Source organism: Mytilus trossulus, chromosome 9 (genome assembly GCF_036588685.1).
Source record: "Mytilus trossulus isolate FHL-02 chromosome 9, PNRI_Mtr1.1.1.hap1, whole genome shotgun sequence".
Classification (NCBI taxonomy): domain Eukaryota; kingdom Metazoa; phylum Mollusca; class Bivalvia; order Mytilida; family Mytilidae; genus Mytilus; species Mytilus trossulus.
The window spans coordinates 19,043,547-19,055,237 of NC_086381.1; the positions used below are offsets into that span (position 1 = coordinate 19,043,547).

The window sequence follows — 11,691 nt, forward strand, 5'->3', positions numbered from 1 at the left end:
TGTTCTTTTTTTTTTTTTTTTTTTTTTTTTTATACCTGGGCACTTTATTGTGGAAGCTCGTGTGATCATGTAACATTTCAATTTGAATTGATTTTTTTTAATTAAGCGAGAATGCTGTTCTACAATCATAATAACAAATAGATTTTTTTTGTTGATTTTTGTACCATATCATTAAGTAACAACTTATAGTGTAATAAATAGAATATGTCATAAAAAAAAGTTTTAATCTTTGCTGATTGTTTTTCCCCCTCGAGCCTCCTTAATTAAATTATTAACGTCAACTCTCTGAAAACTCACTGTTTAGTAATGTGAATTTTTTTTACCTCTTTCAAAAATTGCCACAGGACCGATTTTTGTCCGTATTTATGTTTATTTATTTTTTTCATTAATGAGTTTCATGTTGCCGAAACACACTCTTAGAAATAAATAGTAATTATTAAGTCGAATTTTTAAAATGATTAAAAAAAATATGATAAATTTAAAAAAGGTTTTCTCTTTGTGCCATATTACTCTGTGAAAGAGAAGAAAAATACGTTTTACCTCGTTGAACAGACCATTGACAATATTATGCATGTTATGATTATATCAATTCATTTCAGCCTTTTCATCTGCATAAAACATATGGGAATACTAATAGTACTAGTATCATTATAGTAAGTCAATCGTCCAATTCATTATATGTTTTTTAACCCATCTTCGTTCAACTTTTGATTGTTGATTTTTGCAACAAAAGGTTTGATTATTCACCCAAGGCCAAAATATATTTCATTGAAACAGAAAAGCGCCAATGCAATAACAAGTGTACCTTTCCAAACCAAAATTTTACTCGAACCAAGAATGAGTATTAGATGTCCCAACGAATAAAACATACAAATATGTGTACTTCTTTTTTATATTCATGATTTTCTTTCAGTAGCTGTACCTCCCCGGTTACTATTTATGTATTATGTTTGATTTGAATAATAACACTTTATAGTGACAGGACAGGTTGAACAATAGCATACATTCTTAGAAAAATAAAGGTGAAAAAGACACATCCAAAGAGGTCTAATTCATTTGATTTCCAAAAGGCATATAAAGGAAGACTTCGCAGATTTGGTTGGTTGAAGTTTTAACGTATGGAGATTTTAAAGATACAAAGACGTATAATTCGTTCAGATATAACACTCCTTAATCGGAAGTTTTCATGACTGTATAAGTATTGTATAAAGAATTCTTTGTCAAGTGCTACAAACTGTATAATGATCGATCACACTAACTACAGACACTAACTACAGACACTAACTACAGACACTAACTATAGAAACTTACTTATATCTACTGCTATTCAGTAACATCAAACTGTTAACATTACTTTTCTTGCTGTCAACGTTTGTCATCTAAATAACATCTGTCCAAATTTTGAGTAACCTAAAATATGATTGGTAAACTAATATTTGAAAATATGAATATCTGTATTCAGCAACCCTTTCGAAATTTTGGGTTCTAAATAGTTGTTAACTTCGGACGTTATTTGGCCCTTTACCGTTTGTGATTCGAGCGTCAATGTCGTCTCTTTTGTACACAAAGCCCGCGTTTGGCGATTATTTTTTTTATTTCTAGTACCAATGATGAGTTTATGTATAGAAGATAGATCTAGAATGACGGAGATAGATCCAGTAAAGCTCTTCAGACGCATCAAAGATTCACAGTTGCATCGCGTACGTATATTCACTCTTTCAATGTCACCATTTAAAATGACCCCGAGTTGCATTTTGTTTTAAAACACATATAAAAAGAAATCGATTCTTTATGGAAATTATAGATTAGTTTGATAAACAATTTTGATAATCCGTGCACAATAATCTTATTTTTTAATCGATTTGTTATCATTTATTCAAATTGTAAGCTATGACAATCCTTGCACAATTGCTAGTGTGTTTATGTGTTGCAATTAAGTATGGTTTAACATTTTTATTTATTCAGGAAGAAAAATTACTTTCATATAAGTTTTTGACCAAGGTTCGTCAATATGATCTTTTTATCTTATTTCATTTCCTTAAAATGCGATAACAAATTTAATACAATAGTAATTTCAATAAGTCAATACTTTTTTCATGTTCTAAGCATCAGTTAATTGGAATGCAAATATTTTGTAATCCTTCAAATAAATTTGTATAAAGGAAAATGGACCATCAAGCATTTTTATAAACAAATCCTTTTCGAATGCTACCTGCGTAATTCTTTTTTATATACTGCACAAATGATTATGCCGTGTTCTTCCTCTATTTGTTTACAAGACATTGCTAATATAGTTATTAACATTGTCAAATTATCTAACGCAATGACAGGCATGCAACGTTAGAACAAATGAACGCGAATATATAAACAATATAAAATTGTATATATACATCGGAAGTACCATTTGTATAAAAGATTCGCACGCGGGAGGTGCAACCTTCATTTTAGATTTTTAACAAAAATATACCGGAAAGAAATCCCACTATTTAAGGTATGTTTATCGATATTAACTATAAGTTTAGACATATGTATTTATAGTGTATTTGGAAACAAGTTATTTCATATTATATTAATCCGTTTCCACTTTGTAGGTGCCAGAGCTGCATTGTAGCGGAATTAGTCTGTTCTTTTTCGAAGTCTACAAGGTCGTCTTTTACGCCGACGATATTTTTCTCTCTCTTAACACGGGTCAGTAATTTATCATCGTTTGTCAAGACTCAATCTAAGACATAAGCTAGTGTGCGTATTGAACTTTTGCATACTGAAGGTTGCATTTATAAAAATATTGATAAATAATGCAGATTAAGAAGAGGCGTTTCTTATCGATATAGTCTGAATATGTTCTACGCAATTGGAAATTGAAGTTAACTCAGCCAAGACTAATATTAGCATTTATTATTATCATGTTCAGACGAAACAAACAAATTGACTCATTGAGATTTGTTCAAGCAAGGCAGTTGTGATAGAAAATTAATTTTCTTCGCATATGTCATGTTGAAGCTTTAATCATAAGAAAATACATATTTATACTATCAAAAAGACTTTAATTTGGATGAAAACATAAGCATGATAAACTATCTTTATTTTAGTTTATTATTTGTAACTTGCATCAACAAAGGAAATTGCATGTCTGGGATTCAAACATCTTTTGGCGTGAAATACCATAGCAACATCAACACGTCTATCGATATAACAACATGGAAAATAGGGTCTCTAAATGAAATGTCTCTCATATCATGTATCATGATGTGTATGCAGGCTGACAACTGTTTCTGGTCAACGTTTAACAGTGATGCGTGTGTTCTGCTGTCAATAACAAAGAAACAGATGGTTGATTTACATTTGATTGTTCGCTATGGAGGACTTCAGATTTATCAAATTATAAGAGGTAATATTAATGTTAAGTATGCATTGAAGTGCTAGTATTGCTATGACTAAACAAAAAAGATGAAAGGTAAATATAAATTAGATAGGTTCTCTAAACACATTTATTTTTGTTAAAAAACGAGTATTTCTTTTATCAACAATAAAATATAAGGACAATGAAATAATATAAAAGTGAGAGGTTTAGCTAGCTAAACAACCAGTTTCAATCCGCCATTACGACATAAGAAAATACCTGTACCAAGTCAGGAATATTACAGCTTATTTGTTTGATGTGTTTTAACTTTTGATTTTACCATTTGATTAGGTTTCTGAGACAAAATATAAAAAAATATGAATATATTTAATTTTAACATAGTGTGTTTCATTTAAATAATTTAGATGTATTACACATAAGTGTTGCTGTGTAAAATTAATAATATTTTGTTGAGCTATTCCAACGGCTTATCAACAATCGGAGGTTAAATAATGACAACGAAAACACAGACCATAAAGAAATGTAGGTGTGCGAAGTTAATTCAATCCCGTTTTGTCTCTACAAATGAGTAGTCAAAATCCCGGTCAAGGTTTTGAAATTTTCGATAAAGATAACAATTACAGCTAACTGTAACAGTACTTAAAGGATTCCATACTAACAAGTTAGATTAATCGCGAACGCGGAATGAGGAACATATTGAATCTTCAACAAATGTATATATGTTCCTACTTAATCAGATAACAAGATATGTTCTTTCCGTACTGGTAGGATATTTTTAGTGTCTTCTATTTCGTAAGCAAACACCGAGGAATCAAAAATGTTTTATTCGTCAATAGGATGCAGTAAGAAATCTTGCCGGTTTTTAGATGGATGTGTCTTTCTACAAAACGATGGTTATTGTATGAAGTATTATGTCAGACAGTTAAGTTATGAACCAGCAAGTACAGTTTGCAGACAGGATGGTGGAGAATTATTTAGAATTGACAGCTATAGGAAACAATTAGCAATGGAGCACATATTGAGTAAGTAGCAATTTGTTTTTAATTTACGAGTTGGTTCATACACATTTTCAAAAACTAAGTTAAATGCAGATCTTCATTACGGGCAAAGCTGCAGTTTTGTTTCATACAGCTTTGTCACCAGCTGATTTCACCGTGTAAGACGCCACATGCGAGGTGTCGGCTATTATTTTTTTTGACACAGGGTGTCGAACTTGAAGCTAAGAAAAACGATAAAGGCAAGTTCAAATAAACTCATCATAGATACCAGGATTAAAATTTTATATTTACACCAGACGCGCGTTTCGTCTACAAAAGTCTCTTCAGTGACGTTTGAATCAAAAGATGTTTAAAAGGCCAAATAAAGAACGAAGCTGAAGAGCATTGGGGACCAAAAATTCCTAAAAGGTTTGCCAAATACAGATAAGGTAATGTATTCCTGAGGTAGAAATGCCTTATTTTTTTTTTTTTAAATTCAAAGTTTTGTTAACAGGTAATTTACAATTATGAATATATCAATGATAACACAAAATTTACAATTATGAATATATCAATGATAACACAAGTCAACACAGAAGTGCTGACTACTGGGAGATTATACTCTCGGGGAAATAAATCTCCACCAGCAGTGGCATCGAACCAGTGGTTGCAGATTAGCTCATCATAGAAACCAGGATTAAAATTTTATATTTACGCCAGACGGGCGTTTCGTCTACAAAAGACTCATCAGTGACGTTGATGTTTAAAAGGCCAAATAATGTACGAAGTTGAAGAGCTTTGAGGACCAAAATTCCTAAAATGTTTGCCAAAATACAGCTAAGGTAATCAACATATGTTTTCTTGAGAATTGATAGTACCAAAAAAATATTGCACGGAAGTAACCAACCATAACATGTGTCCTTCAACCAGAATTAAACGTTTTTAGTGGTCTCTTTTATCAAACACCTATCCATAGTTTTTACGAGTTACACATTTCGAGGGGAAAAAAACTACTTCATGAATTATATAGAAATTAATTCTTATGATTTAATTTAACCAAATGTCGGGTTCTTAGTAAAATGTATTGGTGTAAAAACTACTTTTTCTTCACAATATAATGTGTCGCTAGAGGTGTCAGATTTTGCGTCTCAAGGAATAATCATTCACTCTCGCATGAGTGTAATGATAAGATTTGCGTTTCTATCGATCTTCAATGAAATCCTGTCATCTGCATGTCGTCATAAATGTAGTTGAATTTAATGATTTCTCATTATAAAATTTGTGGACAAATTGAATTGGTTTTTTAAAAAAGAACGTACGTAACCTAAATTTTCATAAAAAAAACCCCGATTTTTATAATTTTGTGGTTGATATACCATATTTTATGGGGATATTAATATTCGAATATTGAATGAGATTAAACTTCTTAACATGTCTTATACGTTTAAAAAAATTTAGCAGTAGCCATATTTCTAGTTTGTTATCATGGGAAGGAAATATTTTTAAAAGCAAGTTTGATTTTTATATTTTGTTTTTAAAAGATACGAATGCTGTTAACGACTAAAGGTGATTCAACACTTAGTTCAAAGCAATAAGTTCAATAATATTTTTTACTGTCATTGTTCGTGTATCTGTTGAGTCATTCCTTTTTTAATTCATTCGAAATAAATTCTTATCATTCATGATACTAACAACCATCGATGTGTTATCTAGAATAAAAAAGAAAAATGATCTCTTATTTTGTCGGTAGCAGTATATTTTGGTTTGAAATAAAGTGTTCTGTAAATTTTCCGCAAATAACCTCTTTATTTTTGTTTGATTTTTAATTATGTCTTCTTGTTATATAATGTTAAAATGATTGGTAAAAAATAGTACCATGCAAGAACCAGAAAAGTTGATTTTTATTTAATAGTAGCAAAATTTAAAAATGTTAGTATTTGACCTTTGTCATTGATTTAAAGGAAACTCACCAATCCAGTAGTCAGCACTTTTTGTGCTGACATGAATTATCATTGATATGGTTACATTTATAAATCAACTGTTTACAAAAATTGAATTTTTGAAATACTTAGGCTTTTCTACCTCAGGCATAGATTACCTTAGCTGAATTTGGCAAAACTTTTAGGAATTTTAGTCCGCAATGCTCTTCAAGTTCGTACTTTGTTTGGCCTATTTAAACTCTTTTGGATTCGAGCGTCACTGGTGAGTCTTTTGTAGACAAAACGGGCGTCTGGCGTAAATACAAAATTTAGTCCTAGTATCTATGATGAGTTTATTCACCATTAGAATGTTTCTGCTCGAACAAAGAAAACACTGCAGATAATGAACTTTAGAATGATATATGAGATAATTATGTGTTAGATGGTTGCATTAATGTCATTGATTATCAGTGTTTAAAAAATGCCGATTGCTTAAAATGGTAATACAAAACTATTTTAGACGGTTTGCTTTATGTCAAGTCAATTTACGGAAGGATTTACTATTTCGTTATTTATCTCTTCGCATTTGTTTTATAGGTAGTGTACTAAGTGTAACCGATGATGTAATTGTTCAAGGAACAAAGGATTCTCAAGACAGGTGGTTGTTTGACGATGGAACACCTATGACCTATTTCAACTGGAATTCTCCTGACGGTCAACCAAACAATGGTCCAACTGAACGTTACATTCATATTAAGTCAAGTAACCAATGCCTGTGGAATGATTTTGGCAGTGCAGAAAGACAATTTCTTTGCCAGATAAACGAAAATAACTAGGTTTTAAGAATTTTTTTTAATTATTCTTGTACAAAAAGATAATAATTATAAAGCCATAATAAACCAAATAAACAAGCAAATATTAAACAAATCTGTCCGTCAATGTATCAAAGAAATGATTTCAACTGTACTTTTTGGAAGCCTTGAAACTAAATTATAATCCGGGTACCTTTGATAACTATTTACACCTCTGGGTCGATGCAACTGCTTGTGAACGTTTGGTTCCCAATGATATCACCCAGTAGTAAACTATTCAGTGTTGACATGAACATCAATGATGTTGTCATTTTTAAAATATCCTGTTTTCAAAAACTTAACCGTATTTGGCACAACTTTTTGGCCTTTTGGATCCTCAATGTTCTTCCACTTTGTCTTTGTACTTGTTCAGCTTTATAACTATTTTTTATATGAGCGTCACTGACGAGTCGAAGGTAGATGAAATGCGCGTCTGGTGTACTAAATCATAATATAATAAAGGTTTATGTTGATTTATAGTTGGAATTATATGCGAATGTAATACAAAAGAGATATTTATCTAGCTATTTAACCAGGTTTAATCCTATACCAAATCAGGAATAGGAGATTTTGATTTTTTCTATTGATTAGAGACTTTCCTTTGACTTCAGTATTTGTGTGTTTTTTTATGTTTGTGTTTCTTTTTTTTTTTCAGTTATCTAATTAAAAAGGGCCTCAGTGGTTTTCCAGTTTTTGTGTCAAAGGTTTATGATTATTTAAAAGAAAGTAAGTTGTAATGATAAAGGGACATTCACAAATGAGTTGATGATAAAAAAAAAAAACACCATGGGAAAACAAAAGACGAACAACCAACAGTCTACATTACACTACATATAACACGAACATCATCAAAATCCTTGTGCTCTGAAAGGGTAAGTAGATCTTGTTCCACATGTAACACCTGTAATGGTTTCCATTTTTGCGTGATGTCTCAATCAAGGTGAAATTGAGGGAATTGTGTACTAAAATTTGAGCTTATCTGTTGTCATCTGTGACACAAATGTTCAAAAACGGTCGACCAACTCGTTATGGCGTTGTAAAATTTTGAAACGAATGTATACAAATTTTCCACATGGAATTCAAAAGTCAATTGCGTCGTTTTAATCACCAACCCAATATACAGGAATGCATTATTGGAAGTTCTAGTTTTGTGAAACCACTGAATACATATGATTGATACCATTCAATATAGGAATATCAAATATTGGATCAAGATGTTAAATTAAATTTAAAACATCAGTTGATCTATTAAGGTAGATCATAAGTAAATGTTTTTTGAGACAGAATTTTCTTATAATTTGCCAAAATGAAGATTTTACTATGCTTTTTACAAAAATATAATAAAAAGTATGGGTCACCGTGCTTTTTTCAAGCTATGAGTCGTTGAAAATTGCCTAAATTTGGTTAGTTTGTTCATGGAAAAACCCATAAGAGTGCATAAAAAAAGTTCTATGAGATAGAGTTTTGAAATAAATTGTGAGAAGATAGGTTTCGTAATACCCTTTAAGGAAAAAAAAAGAAAACATGGTGTCACCGAACTTATTTTCTTGCCACAAGTAAAAATAAAAAAATTCCCTATTAGTCTAGTATAAATTTTGTACTAAAAGAGTTATCTCCCCTTAAATGGCTCATTTGCAAAAAATGATTTTAAAAAACAAAAAAGTTGATATTTGTTAATGTATTTTGGATAATACAATAAATTAACAAGTTTTTTTTATATAAACAAACAGTCTAACCATAAAATTGCAAATCTGTTTCCAAATTTGCTGATTTGGGCAAATAACTAGACCGATTTTGTACTGTAATTGTACAATCCAAGATGGCGGTATACCATCAATCTACCTTAAGTATGCCTTGATCGCCTTACTGGACTTACCTTTACCAGATATACTAAAAATGTCCCCGAAATAAAATTAAAAAAAGCTTAACATCTACCATTTTTTGAATTTGTTGAAATATATTTAAACAAAACTCTAAGCACTTCCAAACACAACTAAGTCAATGGAGTTGGAGCTATTGTTTTCTGATATTTCTTAATATATGACGATGAGCTACAAGTTTCATTTATTGATCTTGTTAGTATCCAATCACTTAGTACCGCATACCATAAGGACCAAATGCGCATAGTATCACTGCTTTGAATTACGATTCATCTTTTTATGCACCTGCTGTGCATTTAGGCAGTCGATGGTTCTTCAGTGATGCAAAATATTGTAAAGTAAAAAATGAAGAGTTCATTTCAAAGTCAAAATTGAAGAGTTCATTTCAAAGTCAAAAATGAAGAGTTCATTTTAAATAAATACTAAAACTTTTAGATTGCCTGCAGTGTTTCTATTTAACTGGCATTGTAAGGTAAATTATCAAGCAAATAAAATGCTGTAAATGCATCCTTAAAGTTCATTTAAAATAAATACTTTTCCGGACTGGTGCAGTGGTGTAGTTTCGATGTAATATCACAACAATTTTTAACATTGTACCTTTTCTCTCGAGCATAACAAACGTTCGTACAAAGTAACAACTAGATCAATTGTTAATAAGCAGATAGGGTTTGCATCTTTTTCACTTGATTTATGTCGTGAAAATACACTAGATTGACACAGTAAGCAATTAACTTGAAGGCTGTAAATGAATTAAGTTTTATATCCAATCGTCATGTGTTTATAAAGGAATTATTAATCGCTTTAAATTGGATTTACTTTAAAGTCATAAGAAACCTCAAATTAAAAAAAAAATAATGCATTTGTTTTTTTCATTTTAAAACATATTATTTTTTCTGAAGAAAATTCTTTAATTTATTCATAGTTAAAAGAAGTTTACTCCAGGAAGCAATTCCCTCGACATATTTTCCGTATGCTAAGTGACCTCAGTGTGACCCATCTAGTAAAAATCCAGTGATCGCAATACGCATGGATGTCCTTAAAATAAACTATTATCTGAATTTATATGTTAAACACGTGCTCAATTTGCTTGCTTTTGTTTTGATTTTTTGTTGATTGTTGACAAACAGGTGACAGACGTTAAACTTCGGTTTCAAAACACGAACTTTAATTACCTGCCATATTTTCACAACACCAGTGACCGATTGAAAAACAAATTGACGATTATATGAAATTTATGCGAAAAAATTGAAAAATTCATGCACAGAAGACTAAATTTATGATGTTTGTATGCATTGGTTCAAGTATTGAAAGAACATTATTATTCACCGGTCACTCGTTTCTTATGACTTTAATTTTTTTATCGAACAATGAACACTCAAGAACTTCTCTAAAAATAACGTTGTACTTCGTACTTTAATTTTGATAACAAATATATTGAAAGTATTTTTATTTTCAATAAAATTGAGAACGGAAATGGGGAATGTGTCAAAGAGACAACAACCCGACCAAAGAAAAAATACAACATCAGAAGGTCACCAACAGGTCTTCAATGTAGCGAGAAATTCCTGCACCCGGAGGCGTCCTTCAGCTGGCCCCTAAACAAATATATACTAGTTCAGTGATAATGAACGCTATACTAATTTCCGATTGTACACAAGAAACCAAATATTAAAATAATACAAGACTAACAAAGACCAGAGGCTCCTGACTTGGGACAGGCCCAAAAATGCGGCGGGGTTAAACATGTTTGTGAGATCTCAACCCTCCCCCTATACCTCTAGTCAATGTAGAAAAGTAAACGCATAACAATACGCACATTAAAATTCAGTTCAGGAGAAGTCTGATGTCAGAAGATGTAACCAAAGAAAATAAACAAAATGACAATAATACATAAATAACAACAGACTACTAGCAGTTAACTGACATGCCAGGTCCAAACTTCAATAAAACTGACTGAAAGATTATGATTTCATCATATGAACATCAGGCACTATCCTTCCCGTTAGGGGTTTAGTATTACACCATCATAACATATATGAGAAGAACATAACCCGTGTCATGCCAACAACTGTTTTTTGAATGAATGTGTTCCAATGCAAAGACCTTATAAATGAATCAATATTAACGCCAAAATATGCAATCTTTAATGACCTGACAACAGTATCGTAATTATATCCCTTCTGAATAAGTATATTCATAGGTTTTGTTTTTCTCACCATAAATCCGTCCAAAAGCAAGCTTTTTGTTAATCCTATAATTTGTTCTTTCATACAACGAAATGTTCATTTTATGAGTTGTTTTCATTAATTTGATTTCACGGCCTTTGACGTCTTTTGGTTTTGTCTTTTTTAATATTGTGTTATTGTACTATGCATGTTTGTAAAATTGTTTATAAATTCTATTCTATTCTATGAAATTGCATAGTTTCAGTATAACTAGAACTCAGTTTGACAACAAATAAACACGAAAATTCCGGAACCGACGTATTGTCAATTTGATGAAGGAAACCAACACAAAATGATAGTTCCCCAACAGCACTGTATTTGGCATAGTAGAAAAGGCGCGCCATCTTAATTTAGATAATAACGCACACGGTGCACGGTTTTATTCGTATAACTTTGAAGCCAACCATTCCACTACACCCAAAAACATCCAACATCAATTGATAATCAGACATATTTTTTAATATTTCCATTGTTATTC

At 31.1% G+C, this 11,691-nt stretch overlaps 1 protein-coding gene across 1 annotated transcript; it reads left to right on the plus strand.

The window, feature by feature from the left end:
* The first annotated feature begins 4,178 nt into the window (after window positions 1-4,178).
* LOC134684358 (uncharacterized) lies at window positions 4,179-7,093 on the plus strand. Its single transcript, XM_063543645.1, has 2 exons — window positions 4,179-4,383; window positions 6,855-7,093. Exons 1-2 carry the CDS (start codon window positions 4,179-4,181, stop codon window positions 7,091-7,093), a joined length of 444 nt encoding a protein of 147 aa, XP_063399715.1.
* Window positions 7,094-11,691: the final 4,598 nt, after the last annotated feature.